Source organism: Rutidosis leptorrhynchoides, chromosome 2 (genome assembly GCF_046630445.1).
Source record: "Rutidosis leptorrhynchoides isolate AG116_Rl617_1_P2 chromosome 2, CSIRO_AGI_Rlap_v1, whole genome shotgun sequence".
In the NCBI taxonomy this organism is placed as follows: Eukaryota; Viridiplantae; Streptophyta; class Magnoliopsida; order Asterales; family Asteraceae; genus Rutidosis; species Rutidosis leptorrhynchoides.
The window spans coordinates 580,740,616-580,764,981 of NC_092334.1; the positions used below are offsets into that span (position 1 = coordinate 580,740,616).

At 33.7% G+C, this 24,366-nt stretch overlaps 1 protein-coding gene across 1 annotated transcript; it reads left to right on the forward strand.

The window, feature by feature from the left end:
- Positions 1 to 188: 188 nt before the first annotated feature.
- Positions 189 to 1,748, forward strand: LOC139889857 (uncharacterized). The gene is made up of 3 exons (XM_071872775.1): positions 189 to 351; positions 527 to 1,395; positions 1,482 to 1,748. The coding sequence occupies exons 1-3, from the start codon at positions 189 to 191 to the stop codon at positions 1,746 to 1,748; spliced, it is 1,299 nt and encodes a 432-aa protein (XP_071728876.1).
- The last annotated feature ends 22,618 nt before the right edge of the window (positions 1,749 to 24,366 follow it).

Below are 24,366 nucleotides of genomic sequence, written 5' to 3' on the forward strand. Positions count from 1 at the left end.
GAACCAGATAGGACGCAACGTTGAAGCTTATGTCGATGATATCGTAATCAAAAGCCACGCAGAACCATCTCTCCTTAAAGATATCCAAGAAACGTTTAACTCCTTGAGGAAATCAATATGAAGCTCAACCCGGAGAAATGCAGCTTTGGTTTCGAGGAAGGTAACTTCCTCGGTCATGTCGTGACGCCATGAGGCATCAGAGCGAACCCGAAAAAGATTCAAGCTGTGGACGAGATGGTATCGCCACGTACGAAAAAGGAGGTACAAAGCCTGAATGGGAAGATAGCAGCGTTGTCCAGGTTCTTGTCCAAAGCAGCGGAGCGTTCCCTACCATTCTTTCAGGTGCTGAGGGCAAGTATAGGTAAAAGTTTCAATTGGACACTGGAAGCAGAAAACGCCTTCCAAGAAATGAAAATGTTAATCAAAACTCTACCTACGCTAACCGCTCCGGTACCGGGTAAAGTGGTCGTTCTAGCTAATGACATTAACGTTACATGACTGTTTGCTAATATTCTAAAAATTCCAGGAGAAACTTTAATTGTTTACTTAGCAGCGGGTACCGAAGTGATAAGCTCGGTACTAGTGGCAGAACGTGATAGAAACCAGATGCCGGTGTACTTCGTCAGCAAGGTTTTGCAACATGGCGAAGTCAACTATAAGCCAGTTGAGAAACTTGTTTACGCACTAGTTCACACCGCAAGGAGGCTAAGGCGGTACTTCCAGGCACATCACATTTTGGTGCTAACTGACACGCCTATCAAACATGTTTTAAGAAGGCCGGAGATCTTCGGCCGGATGGCAAAATGGGCAATCGAACTGGGAGAGCATGAAATCAGCTACGCGCCGCGTAATGCCATCAAAGGACAAATCATGGCCGATTTCATGGTAGAATTCATTAATTCAGGATCACCAACGACTGCCAACATAACGGCGCCCCAAACCGTCACGTGGGATCTTTACACTGACGGAACATCAAGTGCAGACGAGGCCGGTGCCGGCCTGATACTTACAAGCCCAGATGGTGAGGAACACACCTACGCCTTACGTTTCGCTTTCTATGTATCTAACAATGAAGCAGAATATGAAGTGTTGCTCTCCGAATTATGTATCGCGGAAAATATGGGTATTAAGGCACTGAAAGTGGCGGTTGATTCACCGCTGGTGGCAAATCAGTTGAATGGAACGTTCGAAGCCAGAGATCCTACCATGAAAAAATATTTGAAACTGGCGGAAGAGTTAGCCAACAAGTTCGATTCTTTTTCAATCACACAAGTGCCACATTTGATGAACAAGAAAGCTGACGCCCTTAGCAAACTTGCTTCATTGACGTTCGGTCACTTCGCTAAGGACGTATGGGTGGAAGTTGTCGATCAAAAATCCACCGACGTGGTACAGGTACAAAACTGTCGCACTTATAAAACCTACACCGCTAATTTGTCGATACGTTCCATAATTAACAATTATAACGTGATGCTTTGCAGGTGACGGCACCAGTTGAGGAGATGAACACTTGGATGAGTCTCATCGTTAATTACCTCAAATACGGCACGCTACCAGCTGACAGCGTAACAGCCAGGAAAGTCCGCATGAAGGCTCCCATGTACGTCATATGTGACGGCGTACTTTATAAAAAGTCCTTTTTGGGCCCGTTACTGCGTTGTGTGGGTTCACAAGAGGCCAAAACCGTGATAAGGGAAGTGCATGAAGGAACTTGTGGGATGCATTCGGGGTATCGCACCATTGTATGAAAAATTATACGCTTGGGTTATTACTGGCCATCTATGTACCGTGACATTAGCGATGTTATCAAGAATTGCATCTCTTGTCAACGTCATGCGCCACAAGTCCATGCGTCGTCTCATGAATTGATCCCGGTCACATCAGCTTGGCCATTTTACAAGTGGGCAATTGATTTGGTTGGTCCGTTCCCTGACGGACGACACCTTGTTGTGGCAGTTGACTTTTTTACGAACTGGGTAGAGGCTAAGCCTTTGAAAAGCATTACGGGTAGACAGATTGTTAATTTCATTTGGGAAGAAATAGTATACCGTTTCGGGGTCCCGCATGAGATTGTAAGCGATAATGAAAAACAGTTCGCACATGATCCGTTTCGAGCTTGGTGTGACGGGCTGAATATCAAACAAACATTCAGCTCTGTTGCTCACCCTCAAGCGAATGGACAGATTGAAGTCACTAACAGGGACATTGTATCCGGCATCAGAGGTTGGTTGGATACGGACCGTAAAGGTTCGGAGGACGAGTTGCCAATGGTTCTGTGGGCGTTCTGCACCACACTAAAAGGAAGCAATCGCGAGACATCTTTTAGCCTTGTTTACGGTTTAGAGGCGGTCATCCCGGCAGAAATAGCAATTCTGATGCAACACTTCATGGAATTCAATGAAGAAGCCAACATGATACAGCTAAAGGAAAACTTGAATTTGCTAGAGGAACGCATGTGCATGGCAGCAATCAACTAAGCGGCCAACAAGAAAAAAATCGCCAAGTATTACAACCGGCGTGTACATTTACGTTCGTTCCGTCCCGGCGACTACGTTTGGCGCAATAACAATGCCAGCAGAGTTGAAGACCTTGGCAAGTTGGGACCTAACTGTGAGGGTCCGTATGAAGTTGTAGACGCCCTCGGTAACGGGGCATACAATTTGAAAATGCCTGACGGCAAGTTTGTGCCACGTACATGGCATGCAACCAATCTCAAGAAATTCTATGTTTAGAATATTTAGCACGTTGAAACTATGTTTTCCATTTTCAATGTTTCTTTTTAATTCTGTGACTGATCATCACAAATTTGTAAGCGCGATGCGGCACGGATTGGTTTGGTTTATTTGGATTTAATGCATTTTCCGTTTTCTTTAATGCGTTACGTAACTGTTTATGGCATCACTTCGGTGTTTTTATACAAAATGTAAAAATAAGTCCATTCATATGTTACACATGTGTTGAACAAAGAATATTCTAGCTTTCGGACGACATGAACGGCGCTTCGCGTTGAACCTACGCTGAAGTGACACCGTAAAGGGAAGCCTTTGGGTTTCGTACCCGACGCGTTCATCCCGGCATGGTCTAGATACATGCAAGTCATGACAAATTTATCAAGTGCAACCTTGAAATACCACGCTACCGCGACGACGACAGCGTGACGACCATTATCTAAATAATACAAATTAACGAAAATAATTGCAATACGCCAAACATACATATTTTCATTAATAACATCGTTTGGTTACATCCATCAACAACAAAAATAAAAAATTACAGATGGCCTAATCTATTTGGGGATCAACCCCTGAATCTTCTCCATATCCAGCCCTAACTGGCTCCTAATCTCCTCCACAAAAGGTACCTTAACCGCCTTCACTTCGGTGGCGGCGGCATCATATTTGTCATATGCATCCAGATCCAAACTATTTACAACTGTGTCGGGTAACGGATCCAGAAGCGTGGCGTTTTCATTCATCACATGGATGTTTCAAGACGCCCCACATCTTTGGTGGCATCAAGAAGTTTGTCAAAGGGCCCCATGACATGAGGGGACGTAATGGCCTTGGTGAAGATGTGGGGAATCATAGAGCATAACTGTTGAAAATCATCCGTTGCCTTCTTGTGGGCAACGGTTAGTTCTTAAACCTGCGTAGCGAGGAGCTCCTTGCTTGCGTTCTCATCAGCTAACTCCTTTTGGGCCACCACTAAGTCGGCGAGGGCCTATTTTTCCTTATCCATAACGGTGGTTAAGTTCTTGGCAGCCCGCTGTGCCTCCCTTAACGCCACTACCTTTTCATGCTGCGCCCCCACCGCAGCCTTCTTGTGGCCCTCCATCGAATCCCTTAACATTTTAGCTTCATCGCCAACCTCCTTCGCCAGTGCTTCTGTTTTGCGACAACGCTGCTCGGTGTTGTTCGAACGAACAATCTCATCACGGGTCAGTGCTAGACCCTGATGAATATGTTGTATATGCGCTCGATGCGCAGCGTTGTCCGGCATCTTTTTAAGCTCATCCACCAGAGCAGTGGGGCATATCCTTTGAAGGTACTCAAATTGGGAGTACACGTCGCCATGGGACACATCCCATATGACGTTAAGGTGAGAAAACGTCGGCTGTTTTCCAAACCCGGGAGAATGAGGAACCTCCCGGGAATCGCTGTAATGACTGGACTGTTGATGGCCGGAACCGGTGCCAGAGCTTGACAACGTGACAACCTTTTTGGGTTGCTGCACGTGAGGGATATCCTCAATGTTGATCACTGAAGGATTGGTCTGACCCCCTGAAACAATAACTTTTATTAGTTTTCGCCATTATGACCTTGGTGATGTATTAACGTTATTATCAGGATTGAAATAGTAGCCACCTTGACTGGGTTCGTGTTGGAAACTGTCCAGATTTCTCTCGGCAATTTCCCTAACGCTTTTCGGTTTTTTGTTGCCACCAGGAGTCATCAGAAACGTGGCAGGGCTGTAGCGTTTTTGCCCTTTTGGCGGCACCGGTGTTGCAACAGATATCGGCTTCGGGTTGGAAGCTGGTGTGGAAGTCTGCGTCTGTGACACGCCACCGATTTCGGTGGTGGCGTTAGTCGACGACTCAACGGCAAGCTCTCCTCCCTTGCGGGGATCACCTTCGGGAAGCTTGTGTAGTGACTCGAACTTTTCCATGTCTATATATATTAAATGAAATTGTTATTTACATGATTAAGTGTTTCCAACATATTAAGAAATCAAACTTGTTAAGACTTGATTAATTGAAATAGGTTTCATATAGACAATTGACCACCCAAGTGGACCGGTGATTCACGAACGTTAAAACTTGTAAAAACTATATGATGTCATATATATGGATATATATATATAGTTAACATGGTATTATGATAAGTAAACATATCATTAGGTATATTAACAATGAACTACATATGTAAAAACAAGACTACTAACTTAAGGATTTCGAAACGAGGCATATATGTAACGATTAGTCTTGTAACGACATTTAATTGTATATATATCATATTAAGATATATTAATACATCATAATATCATGATAATGTAATAATTTAACATCTCTTTAGATATAATAAACAATGGGTTAACAATATTTAACAAGATCGTTAACCTAAAGGTTTCAAAACAACACTTACATGTAACGACTAACGATGATTTAACGACTCAGTTAAAATGTATATACATGTAGTGTTTTAATATGTATTCATACACTTTTGAAAGACTTCAAGACACTTATCAAAGTACTTCTACTTAACAAAAATGCTTACAATTACATCCTCATTCATTTTCATCAACAATTCTACTCGTATGCACTCGTATTCGTACTCGAACAATACCCAGCTTCTAAATGTATTTACTATTGGTATATACACTCTAATGATTAGCTCTTAGCAGCCCTTGTGAGTCACCTAACACATGTGGGAACCATCATTTGGCAACTAGCATGAAATATCTCATAAAATTACAAAAATATTAGTAATCATTCATGACTTATTTACATGTAAACAAACTTACACATCCTTTATATCTAATCCATATACCAGTGACCAAAAACACCTACAAAAACTTTCATTCTTCAATTTTCTTCATCTAATTGATCTCTCTTAAGTTCTATCTTCAAGTTCCAAGTGTTCTTCATAAATTCTATAAGTTCTAGTTTCATAAAATCAAGAATACTTCCAAGTTTGCTAGCTTACTTCCAATCTTGTAAAGTGATCATCCAACCTCAAGAAATCTTTCTTATTTACAGTAAGATATCTTTCTAATACAAGGTAATACTCATATTCAAAATTTAATTCAATTTCTATAACTATAACAATCTTATTTCAAGTGGAAATCTTACTTGAACTTGTTTTCGTGTCATGATTCTGCTTCAAGAACTTTCAAGCCATCCAAGGATCCTTTGAAGCTAGATCTATTTTTCTCATTTCCAGTAGGTTTATCCACAAAACCTGAGGTAGTAATGATGTTCATAACATCATTCGATTCGTATATATAAAACTACCTTATTCGAAGGTTTAAACTTGTAATCACTAAAACATAGTTTAGTTAATTCTAAACTTGTTCGCAACTAAAGTTAATCCTTCTAAATTGACTTTTAAAATCAACTAAACACATGTTCTATATCTATATGATATGCTAACTTAATGATTTAAAACCTGGAAACACGAAAAACACCGTAAAACCGGATATACGCCGTCGTAGTAACACCGCGGGCTGTTTTGGGTTAGTTAATTAAAAACTATGATAAACTTTGATTTAAAAGTTGTTCTTCTCTGAAAATTATTTTTCTTATGAACATGAAATTATATCCAAAAATCATGGTTAAACTCAAAGTGGAAGTATGTTTTCCAAAATGGTCATCTAGACGTCGTTCTTTCAACTGAAATGACTACCTTTACAAAAATGACTTGTAACCTGTATTTCTGACTATAAAATTATAATTTTCTGTTTAGATTCATAATCTTAAGTTCAATATGAAACCATAGCAACTTGAAACACTCAAAACGAATTTAAAACGAAGAAGTTATGGGTAAAACAAGATTGGATAATTTTTCTTGTTGTAGCTACGTGAAAATTGATACCAAATCTATATTAATCATATCCTAGCAAACTCATATTGTATTATACATGTATTCTAATATATTATGTAATCTTGGGATACCATAGACACGAATACAATATTTTGACATATCATATCGACCCATATATATATATATATATTTTGGAACAACCATAGACACTCTATATGCAGTAATATTGGAGTTAGCTATACAGGGTTGAGGTTGATTCCAAAATATTATATATACTTTGAGTTGTGATCTAGCCTGAGGCTTGTATACACGAGGTCGTGGATTGATTCAAGATAATATATATTGCTTTATTTTCTGTACATCTAACTGTGGACAACTAGTTGTATGTTACTAACGAGGACAGTTGACTTAATAAACTTAAAACTGCAAAACGTATTAAAAATGTTGTAAATATATTTTGAACATACTTTGATATATATGTATATATTTGTTATAGGTTCGTGAATCGACCAGTGGCCAAGTCTTACTTCCCGACGAAGTAAAAATCCTTGAAAGTGAGTTATAGTCCCACTTTTAAAATCTAATATTTTGGGATGAGAATACATGCAGTTTTATAATTGTTTTACAAAATAGACACAAGTAAATAAAACTACATTCTATGGCTGGATTATAAAACCGAATATGCCCCTTTTTAGTCTGGTAATCTAAGAATTAAGGAACAGACACCCTAATTGACGCGAATCCTAAAGATAGATCTATTGGGCCCAATGAGCCCCATTCAAAGTACCGGATGCTTTAGTACTTCGAATTCATCATGTCCGAAGGGAGTCCCGGAATGATAGGGGATATTCTATATGCATCTTGTTAAGGTCGGTTACCAGGTGTTCACCATATGAATGATTTTTATCTCTATGTATGTGATGTATATTGAACTATGAAATCTTGTGGTCTATTATTATGATTTGATAATATATAGGTTAAACCTATAACTCACCAACATTTTTGTTGACGTTTTAAGCATGTTTATTCTCAGGTGATTATTAAGAGCTTTCGCTGTTGCATACTAAAATAAGGACAAGATTTGGAGTCCATGCTTGTATGATATTATGTAAAAACTGCATTCAAGAAACTTAATTTTGATGTAATATATTCTTATTGTAAACCATTATGTAATGGTCGTGTGTAAACGGTATATTTTAGATTATCATTATTTGATAATCTACGTAATGCTTTTTAAACCTTTATAGATAAAATAAAGGTTATGGTTGTTTTAAAAATGAATGCAGTCTTTGAAAAACGTCTCATATAGAGGTCAAAACCTCGCAACGAAATCAATTAATATGGAACGTTTATAATCAATATGAACGGGACATTTCAGCTTGGACTTCTCTACTTTCTTGAGCTTCAAACCCTCAAGCGTGGGACGACGAATGGCTTGCCCAAAGTCCATCTCTGCACAAGAATATATATATTAAAATATTGACGAAGGGAGTACTTACAAAGAACGCTACGGCATCAAGAGCATACCCATTCCGTTATGAAGAATCATCGGCACCTTGTTCTCCCATGGCCAGTAACATTGAACGTTACCTAGCTTCAGCATCACCTCCGTGTAAGGACGCATGTCTAGTTCCGCGTCCTTACAGAAGTTGAATAACGCACGCTCCTCCGGATTCAAATCCGGTGTCTTTGAAAGATCGGGTGAACGGCTGAAGTGCCACGGGACCAGGTGGGCATGCCCTTCGCCAAGCGCGTTCTGGTGCACATATACATACATATCCCTCCAGTCATGGAGGGAGGGGGATTTCTTTGAAGTGAAATTACACGTCTTCTCGAAGGTGTACCAACCCTTTCCAGAAGCAGATAATTTAAAGGTCGCTCGAAAAACATTCAGGAGGGCGGGATGGTTCTGCCCCCTAAAAAACATCTCAAATATGATCACGTGTTGCCACACGTGAGGATGAAGCTGGGAGACGCTGATATGGTAGTGTTCAAGAACAGATGCTACGAAAGGCGATAGCGCGCATATTGCCTATCGAAATCGCCTTCTTATATAACGTGAAGTGTTCTGGAGGAGGGGTGTGAGCGCGTTGTTCATCCGTCGCCACCATAACATGCCAGTTGGCAAGCGGTGGATATTCTCCTATAAAGTCTTCAAGCTGATTGGTCGTAACGTTACTACGTTCCGTCGCAACATCTGCCTTACACATTCTGTACTAACCTTTGAAAGAAGTAACGTGACGGTACGCGATGAAAAGTGTGGAAGTACGTGAGTATATTAGCAACAGATGGCTTGAATATAAGTGTGCAAACGCTAGGGGTAAGTGAAAATGAAGAGGTAAAAACCCCTATTTATAGGAACAGCCTCGAATGGGCCTCAACTTTGGGCTTTAATCTTGAACGTTCACGTGTCTTTTCATCATGCATTCGTAACCGTTAGATTCGCGTCGTTTCACTTCTTACAGTTGTAATAATGATGGCGTTTACCTAGAAAACAGTGAGTTTGGCGGCTGATTGGACGTCTTTGGTGTCAGAATCACTCATGATGTTATTTTAACATTATAAAAATTCGATTGATTCATTTTTACAATGTACAAATATTATCATTTCGCATGCCGTAGCGCTTGTGGTGTTCAATTTATAAACTAAGTTTGGTCACGTACAAGTACATTTTGTACCTAACCAAACTGGACTTAATGACGTACGTCACGTGACTACTCGCGTGACGCATGACGTCCATCACATGAACCTATCGGGAACCTACTGCTGTGTCACATGCAACACGCGATGTCCAGTTAAATGGAGTTGTGTGCTCAAGTCAACGTCACGCTATTGGTTGCGTGACGTACTAACGAGGTCGACTTGGTATTGCTTAATTGGACCATATCCCTACATTTCAGGAATGTGGAGAACGTGGAGTAGGTTGTAGGCATGATTAGAAGGCTCTAGTGGCAGTTACAGATCGTGGGTGCTATTATGATGGTTATCATGCATAACCGTCAATTATCAATCTATAAATAGCACCCCCAAGCCTCATTTGAAGGCTAATTGACCAACTGATCAACTCGCACATACTAACCTTCTTCTGTAGCTTACCTTGGAGGCTCGGAAAAAGACAAAAAACACCACCACATTCATACCCCATTTAACCGTAGGAACCACTTCCAAAGGTTAAGTTCTTTCTTTAATTCACTTGCACTCAGACTGAATAATTTTGGTTTGATCAGTTTGCAACTTTGTTGAACGAGAGGAGCAAGAAACGTTTGAATTTAGCATCATTAGGTGGGCTTTTCGTTTCATATGTTTGTCAACTAATTAAAAGTAGAATAATTTTACGCTGGTTCTTATTGTTGAATTTGAGGATACATATACATACGAAATTGAGAGCATTTGAACGAAACTTTGAAAACGAGCAAAATGGGTTCCTTGGTTAGTTATGATTGACAAAATTTCACACATAGTCCATGTAATTTGTATCATATTACATTTATGGTCCTTGTATCTAGCATCTTATCATCAGTAGTCTTTTGTCTCTAACGTCCATTAAATTTTTTTGTTAAATTTTAGCATGTGTCAAACGACCAAACCTGTTAAATTTTTCTTCATCCACTTCAAAATCATGAACCCTAAATAAATCATATTTTCAAAATCTATTATCAATTTAAAAATCAATCTTTTTACAGTACCAATTCCCAAAATTAAAAACCCCTCTTTAGATTTAAAAACCAAATAGCCAAATAACAAACACCTTCGGAAAACAATATGAAATCTACAAATGTCATAAAACTCGCATATCTCATTTTGTTCGTCTACATAAGACCATATAACAAACAACTCAAAGACGAAATTATCGAAGACAAATATTAAGCAGATCTAATCGAATCCATATAAGCAGATCTAAACCTAGTATATAATTAAAAAGCCCACATATCCGTGTTATATGATAGGTTAGGTCCAAGTTGAATATGCGAGCTTGGGTCTATTAGGTCTTTTAGGGTTTCCATATTTATTTATAATCACTTTAAATATCGCTTCAATAAAACACAACCACCCATGGGTATTTAAAGTTTTAACATGGTACCAGAGCGGGTATGATCTCGAGATATAGTCGGTCTTTATATGCCACTGCCTCTTTACTGTTGGTGATTTTAGTGTTATCAACAAGCATTTTAGTGAATTGGAATTTACTTGAAAGCAAGAGTAATTAAGTTATACTTATAACGGGTTATGAGATTGTGAAGTACACGCCCGTAAAAGTTAACTTGATACTGTTATGGAATTGTGATATTGAAAAGGGTTAAAATCCCACCATTTTCCAATATGTGTGAATAATAGGTTGTACCTTTTCGTTAAAATGTTGCATTTTTTCATTGAAATATTGTGTCCTTTCATCGCACCCTTTCATTTCTTATATATATATATATATATATATATATATATATATATATATATATATATATATATATATATATATATATATATATATATATATATATATATATATATATATATATATATATATATATATGTGTGTATGTGTGTGTGTGTGTGTGTGTGTGTGTGTGTGTGTGTGTGTGTGTGTGTGAGATATGAGATTTTTCTTTCATAAGAATATATGAAAATACACATTATCTCTGATAATTGATTTTGATTTCTTCTTTCCTTGAAATAAAATCTGTTCTTAACTTATCTCAGTTAGGATTTCGTCTAAACCCGAGGCTTGTGAATGGTGAAATACTTAATTAAAAAAATGTTTCATGATTCAAAAAGCAATCGAGTCTGTTTCATACCCGTTCTCTAACATTTATCTTTCATACCCGTTCTCTAACATTTATCGCCCCATCAAATCTTCCTATCTTTTGTCTTCTATTTATTTTTCCCCAAAACCCTACCAAACTAAAAAGAATACGGTTGTCTAACAAATAAGTCGACGTCGTTTGAATGTCCCAAGATTCATTTATAGTTCACAGCCAACCAGCGCAGTTTTTCTTTCTTTTTTTATTACTCCGTATTTCTTATTCTTATTATCAGTAGCCTTTTTTTTCATCTCTTTGATTTGCGTGCAAAGCGATAGCATGTCACCAACAATTTCAAAAGTAAACCTACTGCCACTTTATTGTATTTTACGATTCTTTTTCGTTTTTCTTTTCCAAAATAAAAGAATTAATAAAGAGTAAAGATAAATAGACCAGTTGATATCGGTTATAAAGTAACGTTTTTATCTCCGATATTAAGCCTCAATACAATAATGTAATTAAATTTAACGAAGAATTAAGCGTATGTTTACTCTATTTTGAAAATCATGTGATTATGAATACAATACAAGAAGGATCGAAGAAAACGAACTTAAAACGAAGAACTTAGAGCGAAAACGATGAAAACCAAGTTACGATCCCGGAAACATAAAAAATGGTCCAAGAACACAACCACACGGGCTCCTTGCCCGGGCTGCCATCCAGAGCCGCACGGGCTGCCACGAGCTTCCATGCCCCAACCACATGGCTAGAACACACGAGCAACCATCTCCACACGACCTGCCCAATCCACACGGCCTGTGTACACGGCTTGTCAGGGTAAGAAATGCTATAAATAAGGTCCATTTGTCATCCATTTTTCACATACTTCAACACATAATTTACTCTCAATCTAACTTCTCTCCAGGATTATGAAGTAATTATCGATTAGCGATAATAACCTAGAGTAGGTGGTAAACGGAGTCTGTAAATGAATGGAGGTGCGTCTGAAGTTGTCACTTTTGTACTTTTGGAACTCGATTAATCTACTGGTACTTTTATTCTTTTATATATCTTTTATGATGTCTTCCATCATTATTGTGATAGTTGATATTATTGTCATGATTAGCGAGTAGTTATCTTTAAGTGTATGTTACGACGTAGTCACTTACGATGCTGAAATAATGAGATGTTGTAGAAATGCTTTCCCATTATGCTTTAAACTCAATCAATTTTCCAAGTAACATAACGTTGTTATGAGCTTTGTTATTGGGTAGTCTTGAACCCCAATTCCGAGTACACTATCTGTGTCACCCATTGGTAAGAAAACTCTACCGGATACATAGTACACTTGACAGAGGCACAACAGTTGTAGTATGTTAACCTACGTTACGGATTCCAGTAGATAACGCTTCTGTAATGGAAACTCTGGCTAGACACTAGGAGTACAAGGTTGACCTCGAGTTATGCAGGTGTAGTAACTAACATATCAACATAGTAAGCACACGATGAAGCGCAATGGTTATTGTAAGTTGTATCCCTGCTATGTATAGCCATGGAAACAGTCTCTAGCGTAGACTAAGTACACTACACCATAACATGGTCTCAACATTGAACTAAATTGAGGGATTCTTTAGTTAATTTAGGAACTGTTGGTTTAAAGACATAAACGATTGGACCGTTAGGATAACTGAACATGTTTCTTGAGGTTACATTGTAACTAGGTCGGGGTGTTCTTAAAGGTTGAACTCTTTTAATTAAGGGCCTAACTGGTCATTTACCAATCATTAACGAAAGCATTGAAACACATCACGTCTCTCGAATATGAGATATCTTATTATCCTTCGTTATGCATAAAAAATTCTAGACCTTGGAGAATGTTAATATGCCACCTTTTTCGAGCGCTCCTATTGAAGAGCCGCACATACCTTCATGTAGCAATGATTGATCAAAGTAACTGATGAATTAATGACATACATTTGCTTTAACCTTATCTGAAATACAATTTTATCTTTATCGCTTTATTTATTTATCTGTTTTCTTTAGAAAATAGAAAATCAAATTTACTTAAACTACTCCTTAATTAGTCTACTAAGTTTGCTATTCTGAAGGTTTGATTCTGTTGTCTTCTAAAACGAACAACCCTAGGTCATACTTCCTTTGCTCACCCATAGAAAGGAGTAGTAGATTTAGGCCCCACTATTATAAATTTAAAACATTACCTCTTCTTGTGATAGCCTTGGTAGACGGTCAGCTACCTAACGACACCGCAATATTATAAACCATCCTTTTTGGTCATATCATTAGGAGTAAGTAAGTTTTTGACGCAACTTTCGGGGACTGGTATTAGACAATACTTTTTCATCTCAAACTTATTTACAATGCTTTGAGTTGTGTCTAAGAAAGACAATTATACACGGACTTTGTTGTTGAATTTTCCGAACAGTCTCCAATTTAATGGAACCAAAAGGATTCTGCCTCTCCGTAGTCGATCTGGCCACTTAGGTTTGTTAAATAGTTCGTGCAAAACTCTGATATCGACATACCAGAAAAATAGCAGTAAGAACCAAAACTCGCCTTAGTTAAACCCTTAGTAGATCCCATATCACCTTAGAGTCCCTTCGGATTCCTTAGCTAAACTATATACCTAGTGTATGACCAAAACCCGATCAAGACTGATATTGCTGATATTCGTCCTAGATCCAGAATCAATACTATCTAAAGCATGCAAGGAAGAAAGACTTAGAGCTCTCTTTAACTCGATGGCCCTACGAATTACTCTTACCAAAAACACCAAACCCTCTATTGGAGGTCGAGGAGGACCAATCATATTTCCAGAGAATCAAGGACATTCGTTCGAGTTAATACATTATATTGTACAGTTCATCAAAAATGGTTGTCAATTTCATGAATTTCCGAATGATGACCCTAACTATCACCTTGAAAAATTCATCTCTCTTACGAACTCCTACAAATAGTAAGGGATAGGCCAAGATATAGTCCGACTATACTTGTTCCCCTACTCTCTTACTCATTATGCTCAGACGTGGTTTGAAGGATTGAAAAACGATTCCATTACTTCATGGAAGGAAATGGCCACAAAGTTTTTAACCAAGTACTTCCCGCTTTCAAAACAAACCAAGCTAAATAACGACATCATCAACTTCAAAAAAAGTTATGATGATCTCTTTACACCGCATGTGAGCGATTCAAAGCCTTATTCAATAAATGCCCTAATCACCAGTTAGAACGACCAGCCCAAATTTGTACCTTCTACAATGGTCTTACGGTAAATCATAGGACGACGATCGATGTAGCAGCTCAAGAGAATCTGATGAATCAAACCGTAGATGAAGCATGGGAGTTACTCGAGAACATGAATATGTATCATCGTGACTTGAATAGTGGTGAACAACCTTCATCATCTGCACCACTCTATGCACTTAACAATCAAAAGGAGGCCATCAAAACCCTTACATATAATATGGAGTCTCTTTCCAAACAACTCGGAGATTTGAAGATGCAACCACAGCAGGTTAATCAGGTTCAATCCTATAATAACTGTACCAACCCACAACCAATGGAAGATTACCAAGTTGAGTATGAAAATCCTGACGGTTGGTGGCGTCGAAGTACCAATCATAAATGCACTAATTACTCCAAATTAGTTAGGGTAAGTAGGCTTCTTTCCACGAGAGTTTGTGGTTATTAACATGCAATTCTCAGGAAGTGGTTTTTTTTACTAACGCTAGGTATTTAAAACTAACAATGACTTAAACTGAAAAAGACTTTAGAATTATTGATTCTAAAATGAAAAACATAAACAAAAGCTTAGAGTATGAAGTTGTAAACAAGAAATTAAAAGCCTTTATCCCTTTCAATCCCAATCATGCATGCATTCATTCATTATGCTTATTAAGTCCCAATCAAATTTCATAGAAAAGAATTCTTAAGTTTATCAAAAGCAACTATCTTGGGTATAAATTATGTAACTTGAACACCTTGTTTTTATACCTAATCTAATTATCACTAAGTTGGATCAAGCGCAATGTGTCAAATGACAATCCTTTGTCTTGCAATAATTAAAAATCAATAAACTTGCATTAATTGTAACTTAATCAGTTTACAAGAATTATAATCCAAAAGACATAAGCATTACAAAATCATAAATCACATAAGCTTGAATGAATTAAGCATACTATAATTGTTCATGAAAGGAATAAAGAAAAGATTACTAGCCACTCAATTAATGATGATGAACATGACGATCTCTTGAAGAATGTCAAAGAAAATCACTTTGATCTTGGCTTGAATCCTTGAAATACGATGAATGATGATGTTAGGGTTGGTGTTTTGTGCTCCAAAGTTGCAGAGATAGATGATAAAAATTTGTGGATTAAGCTTAGGTATATATAGGAATCCAATAACTTCTTCCCAAAGCAAAATTCTCATAAAATTCGGCTTCCAAAAACAAACTTTTCTAGACCAGGCCGTAATTTACGACCTTGGAGTCGTAAATTACGACACACCGTAATTCAAAACCGTGATATTACGCCACAATTTCCTTGGCTTGAGACAAACTAAACAAAGCCGTAATTTATGGCTGGATGGCCGTAAATTACGACCTTTGCCGGATTCTTCATAATTTTAAATTTTTAACTCCTTTTTTCGTGTATGTACCTTCTGTGATGACCCGGGAATTTCTGACCAAATTTTAAACTTAATCTTTATTGATTTCGACACAATAAGCAAAGTCTGTAATGTTGAGTCTCGAAAATTTTGGAAACTATGTTCATATATTCAAATTTCCCTTCGACTACTCTCGACGATTCACGAACCACTATTTTAAATAGATGCACGTATATTTAAATATATGAGTATATAATAATAATTTGAAAAATAATTTAAAATATTATATGATTTAATTATTAAAATTTAATATGTAAAATAATATAAAAATATGATATATCTATATATATATATATATATAAATAAAATATATTAAAATTAAATATTAAATTATCGTAATATTCGATTGACGTTTCGATTAATATTAAACAAGTAATACATTAATTTGAGATTTTTATGTAGACAAATCAAATGGAATTGTAAGCCATTTACATTTAACCTCCATTGTCTGCAAGCAAGATTTGATTAGTAGTCCAAACTCATTTAACTCTTTAGCCACTATATAAGTTAGATGGAGATATGCAATTCATAATACTTTCGGTATAAAACACTAATATGATTTCTACTTTTCAAGACCACCTTGTATTCGCTAGTGCTATCATTCATAGTAGTATTTCTTTAACTCATTAATATATATGCATATATATATATATATATATATATATATATATATATATATATATATATATATATATATATATATATATATATATATATATATATATATATATATATATATATATATATATATATATATATGCATAGCCAATCAAATACAGTTCCACTTATGATTTAATGTCGGTGACATGCCTACAAAATTTACAACTGGATTCATGAATCATTGTTTTAATTACTATTATATATACATATACTAATTCAATCAGTAACATGAGCACAAAATGGTTGCTATCATCAAAATCTAATACCCCACACTAATTGACATTAGCCAATTACAACAAAACCAAATAACAACCTCTTGTATGTATTCAATACATGTGATGAAGGAAATGCAAGCAATTATTAAGTCTTTCAACCCATCGTGAACACTTGCACCACTTTTCCAGCCAACACCCTTACAACCTTCGTCCACCATAAACCACCCATGAACACCACCTTAATATCATCACTAGATCACCCTCACTTGTACGATTCAATGCTATTGTCCTGTGTTCTGTTGAACTCAACAACCAACCAAATCACCACCACCCTTTGGCTAAACCATTTTAGCCGATCACCTTCACCTTCAAAACAACCCACTTTAATCATATCATTCAAGCTCTTTCAACCTAGTAGCGACCACATATGTTTGATGTTTCAAGTCAAAACCATAACCCATTTCACGTGCAGCTAGATGTTTCTGTTTTTACCCATGTCTGAGAACCCCCTCCGACCACCATCACCTTGATCACAAAAACAACCTCCATCGATTGTTTTCCTGTTTTTCTATCGAAGACCCACCATCAAAGGACTGCTGCAGCCGCTGCAACATCTTTCTGTTTTCAGTTTACTCAAACCATAACTCCACCATAAAAGTTATTACACCCATTTGTTCTTATTTCTGTCGACCTGCAAACAAATCAAACATCATTTGATCATCTCCTTGATAAAGTTAATAACTATAACTGCTGTATAATTCATTTTCTGCATTCTGTTTTCACAACAAATCACCACCATATGTGTGACTGCTACACGATCATTCCCAGCTACTGTTGTTATCTGTTTTCTATTTAATCTGCAAAGAAAACCAAAACCACCTGCTACCTGTTGATCACTTCCTGTTCAACCTTCACTCCATAAACAGGTTATCAATCTATAAATCTTTATCATCTAAATATTTTAATAAACTCAAATTTAATAATTTAGATTCCAACTAAATAATTCCAAAGTTCAAACTAATTTACATACAGAAAACATACTAGAACTTATAAATTAAAGTTTTACAAATTTAATACAAAAAGAATACCTAACAAATATTAATAAATGTAAGAATAAATACAGATGAATTGTTGCAGCCATAAGTGAAACGAATTAGATGAACCAAGCTAGAAGATGAACTCGCAAAAACAGAAAAGATGATGTCAGTCTAACCGACGATTTGATTTTTTTTTTTTTTTGAAATCCAAATTGGGGAAAAATTATAAAATCAATTATATTAGTAAATACAGTTTATTGTAGACGATTGATTTTGTTCGATCAAATTAGGATACAGAAAGTATATAGAGGAATAAAGAAATTAACAGATTAATAAGGAATCAATTACCTATTTAATCAATTAAAGAACCAATTTCATGAACGATGGATGATGATTTGATGCAATCCTTGGTACTACATGATGCGATGATTAATCTTCCTTCTTAATTTGAACGAACACCAATTACACACCAACTACTACTTCAATTTCTTTGATTGTTCTTGGATGACAAAGATGATTAGGGATTGATGATGACGACGACTGAACGATGACGATAATGAATCGATGCCTATTAAACATTTATGATTATTGATTAATTGATCTGTTGAAGGATCGAAAAATCCTAAATCGTGAATCATTCTTCTCTGCATTTCTTTTTATTTTATTCTCTCGATCTGATTTAGGAACAGATACAAAACGCGTACAGATCTTTATTTATTATTATTTAGTTATTATTATTATTTTTATTAATATTATTATTAATATTAATATTATTATTATTATTATTATTATTATTATTATTATTATTATTATTATTATTATTATTATTATTATTATTATTATAAACATTACTAATAGAAATATCACTAAAATTTGTATCATTATGATAGTTATTATTATTATTATTAAAAATTTTCATATAAAGATTTCAAAATACATTACAAATTATTATATTTAATACGTTAATATTATTTAAATTTTCATATAATATTATTAATAACATGGATATAATTATTATATATTAACTAAATATATTCATAAAAGATAAATTGTAATATATATATTATAAAACATTGATATAATATTAATTAGACATTATTATAAAATTTTATAGATATAAATTAAAACATTATATAACTTACATGAACATTAAATTATAATACAGTATCAATAACATAAACATAAATATATTATAATAAGTTATAAATAAAATTATTAAAATATTTTACCAAAGAATTTCTATCTTAGTTTTAATAATTGAATATTATGATAACTTAATATTATAGTATATAAAAACAAATATATTTAATATACTTATATAACATAAAAATTAAGGATGTAATAAATAAATAAAGTACATATTGGAATTTAACATAAAACTTTTATAAATATTATATAATTAATATTCAATTTATTATCATTATACGTTTATGATATTATCTGATATATAATACTAATATAGGTTCGTGAATCCGAGGCCAATCCTGTGATGATCCGGGAATTTTTGACCAAATTTAAACTTGAATCTTATTTGATTTCGATACGATAAGCAAAATCTAGTAATTAAAATCTCAACATTTTTTTTGAACTGTTTCATATATTCATTTGACCTTCGATTATTCCCGACGATTCGCGAACAACGTTGTCTAAATAAAAATGTATATATATATATATATATATATATATATATATATATATATAATTAAAAATGTAAATATAAATAATTATATATGTAAATAATTATATTAAATATATTATTGAACTATTAAGTAATTCAGTTTTATGAAAGATAACTTTAAATAACTAGATCTTGATATCTAGAGTATATAGTATATTGTATATAAATGGTTCAAACATATTTTACCAACGTTATCAGAACATTAAATGTATAATGTTATACCCTATAGTTAATTGTTTAATATATATAATTAATTATATATTTATAATTTAAAACATAGTTGTATATATATCGTAGTATACATATAAATAAATATGAATCTATATATAATATTTTTTTATCAAGATTATATTGTAATACATATAAAATATATAAACATTGAATATTCAAGAATTATATCATATAATATATTATGTAATTATTAAATATTCACAAATTTAATAAATTGTATAGTAACATATTAAATGTAGTTAAAAGATAAAAATATAGTTGCCATACTAATATTTTTATTAATACTTCATAATAATACTAATGTTAGTATTAATATCGGTATTATTAAAATTACCTGATATGAAATTTGATGCATATGATATGTTAAAAGTTCTATCATTTTAGTTTAATAATATCATTATCATTATTTTATCACTTTACTCATTATTATTAAGTATTATAAGTATTATTATAATTATAATAAGAGATTGTACATGTAATTGGTAATATTATTATTAATATTATTTGATTAGTAATGTTATTATTATTATTATTATTATTTTTATAATTATCAGTATTCTTTATATTAATAATTTTATATTATTAATATATTTATTTACATTTACCAATTATTAACATTAAATTTTAACTAGGAATATAATTACAGAATCAAACTTCTGATTGATGTCACGATCCAGCTAATGCAAATCTTTGCTACTGTCCTTTAAAATCTGATTCTGTACATAAAATTCGATTCCTAATCAGATAAAGTTAAAATCTGTTACACTTTTAATTATTTTATTTATTTATTCTATTTTCTAAATAAAAATGGCTGTCGTCTACCATTTGTTTCAGAGAATCACGTGGAATCAATTTTAGGTAATACAATAATTAACTTCACATCCTCACTGTCCATTATCATTATATCACTCTCTTTATTTTCACGAATTTAAAAAAAATGAAGAAACAGATGCTATCGGCTCTGTTCTTACTTCAATTATCAATAGGTTCGTTTTCAAATGAAAATTCAAATTGTATAGATGTTGTTACATTAGAAAACTTCCGTTTATACTATCTGTAAAATCTCAAAGTCTAATTTTATATATCAATGTCGAATTCTTGAGTCAAACCTTCGAGTTCAAAAGTCAAAACATATGTTCATCACAAAAATTCATATTCGTTTTGATGTTTTCTTTGAAATTGATAGTTCGGAAAGTTCCAGGGTCGATTTGGAACCTGATTCATGTTATACTCATGGGCTAAAAACAATTAGAATCGAAAATCAAAATTTAAGTTATTTATTTTATTTTATTTTCTGAAGAACAGACCTAGTCTGTTTGAATTTTTTTTAATTGGTTCTGATTGTTAATTTAAATAAAATATAAAACGTTTCTGTTTTCTTTTAATTACACTATGTAATTTATCTGTCATGATGTTTGTTTGGGAACCTCTAGTCGACGAGTGAAGGAGATGATATAGGGACACAGATAGATATATCTTATATAAATTTATTAGGATTTATAAACCAAAAAGACGAAGTGGACTGAGTGGTTTTGGGTGTTGTTGTCTGATCTAGAGGTCGCATGTTCGAGCCTGGATCCTGGTCACTGCCATATTTTTTGGTTGGAAATCTATTTAAGGTAGTTTTTAATTATTATTATTATTATTATTGGTATTCTTATTATTATTATTATTATTATTATTATTATTATTATTATTATTATTATTATTATTATTATTATTATTATTATTATTATTATTATTATTATTATTATTATTATTATTATTGTTATGTTATTATTATTATTTACTAGGATTATTGTATCACAAAAAATTATCATTAATATTGTTAATATTAGTATCATTATTAATATTATTAGTATTAACATTATTATTATTAGTAGTATTATTATTGTATTATCATTATTATTATTACCATTATTAATTATTATTAATATTGTTACAATTATTAGTATTATAATTATTATTATTATTACTAATATAAGTACCATGGTAAAGATTATCATTTATTCATGATTATTACAATTATAGTTACAAACCTGATTATTTATATCATTATTGTTATAAAAATAATAAAATTCATTATTAGTATCATTAAAAAAAAAGTATACTTGTATCATCTTATAATTAATAGTAATATTATTATTATTATTATTATTATTACTAGCATTATAATTAACATTAGTATTATAATTATCATTATAAGTATCATGATCATTATTATTATTATTATTATTATTATTATTATTATTATTATTATTATTATTATTATTATCAGTATAAGTATTATTATTTATATTATAATGAGTAGTATTATTAAGAAATTACTAAAATCACTACCATAACTATAATTAATAGTAAAATTAATATTTTTACGAAATTATTATTACTATCATTAATATCATTATTATCACTAATAGTAAATACATATATATTTGTCTTATTTCAATTATGTATATTAATAAAAAAAAAAATACAAATGATATAGGTTCGTGAATCCAAGGCCAACCCTGCATTGTTCAATATAGTCATATGTATTTTTACTACAAAATACATTAGGTGAGTTTCATTAATCCCTTTTTAAATGCTTTTGCAATATATATTTTTGGGACTGAGAATACATGCGCTGCTTTTATAAATGCTTTACGAAATAGACACAAGTAATCGAAACTACATTCTATGGTTGGATTATCTAATCGAATATGCCCTTTTTATTAAGTCTGGTAATCTAAGAATTAGGGAACAGACACCCTAATTGACGCAAACTCTAAAGATAGATCTATTGGGCCCAACAAGCCCCATCCAAAGTACCGGATGCTTTAGTACTTCGAAATTTATATCATGTCCGAAGGAGGATCCCGGAATGATGGGGATATTCTTATATGTATATTGTGAATGTCGGTTACCAGGTGTTCAATCCATATGAATGATATTTTTTCTCTATGCATGGGACGTATATTTATGAGAAATGAAAATCTTGTGGTCTATTAAAATGATGGAAATGATTATTTATGTTAAACTAATGAACTCACCAACCTTTTGGTTGACACTTGAAAGCATGTTTATTCTCAGGTACGAAAGAAATCTTCCGCTGTGCATTTGATTATTTTAAAGATATTACTTGGAATCATTCATGATATATTTCAAAAGACGTTGCATTCGAGTCGTTGAGTTTATCAAGATCATTATTAAGTCAATTATAGTTGGATATATTATGAAATGGTATGCATGTCTGTCAACTTCATATGTAATGAAAGATTGTCTTTTCAAAACGAATGCAATGTTTGTAAAATGTATCATATAGAGGTCAAGTACCTCGCGATGTAATCAACTGTTGTAAATCATTTATAATCGATATGGACTTCATCCGGATGGATTAGGACGGGTCCTTTCAGTTGGTATCAGAGCGGTGGTCTTAGCGAACCAGGTCTGCATTAGTGTGTATAACTGATAAGTCGTTAGGATGCATTAATGAGTCTGGAATTCGACCGTGTCTGCATGTCAGAAATTTTGCTTATCATCCTTAAAGTCTAGACACGTCTTACTGCCTCTATTGCATAGACAGTGTATAGATAAATTCATATCTTAGTGTATCTGTTATTGTTACCTTTGCCTAATAGCTTCCGTAGATTCCTCCGTAACTTATGAGATTTTAGTATTATATATGAATATGTAAATTATGTATTGCAGGGTACTAATCTACATCCTATAATCTATTACTTATCGAAAATCCTTCGTCTGATCCTACGAGATGAATCCCTCAACCAGTTCGAGTCCCTCAGATTTCGATAGCTATTCCGATAGTTATTCCGATAGCTATTCCGACATGGATATTCACCTAAGCCCCGAAAGCGGTGTCATCAGAATGAATCAACAAATCAATCATCCTCAATTCATCTACTGGGTTCGTAAACGACTTAATCAATGGAGACGCGAAGAAGGCGATCCTTTTCACCAACCAAATTCATCTCTTGGTGAAGAACCTGAAGCACTTACCGGCGAACCAGTCTGAAACACCATCTTCACCCTCATTTCCCGAATATATCAACACGATTATATTCTATCCACAATTCTAAACCTTATTCAGCCGCTCGTTCCAACCGACAATCATTCCTGAATAATGGAAGAAGCCAACAAGCTTCGCGCTCGAGTAATCAATTTGCAGAATATGGTGCAAAACTTACCAGCTTCAGCAACAACATCAATACCATTACCACCAACAACCCAAGTTTCAACGTCACACGCCTCAACGTCTCATTCGGTACCTCGAATATAATCATCGTTCTACGAATCGTTCTACATAAACTATCTTCGTCCTTCATGGCAATTATGTAATCTTTAATGTTTTAGAGATTATGTACTCTAGTTTTAGCCGTAAATCTGATGAGTTTAATATCATATTGACTCATTAAATCCATGATTACGTCTGAAGAAAATATATATGTATATATGTCTTCATAAAGATTGTAATTAAAAATTCTTTGGTACAAACTGTTAATGGTGAAAATATTTTAACGGGTAGGTAATACCCGAGGAATATTTAGATTTCATATTAATAAGTTACATTGTACATTTTTCGAATCT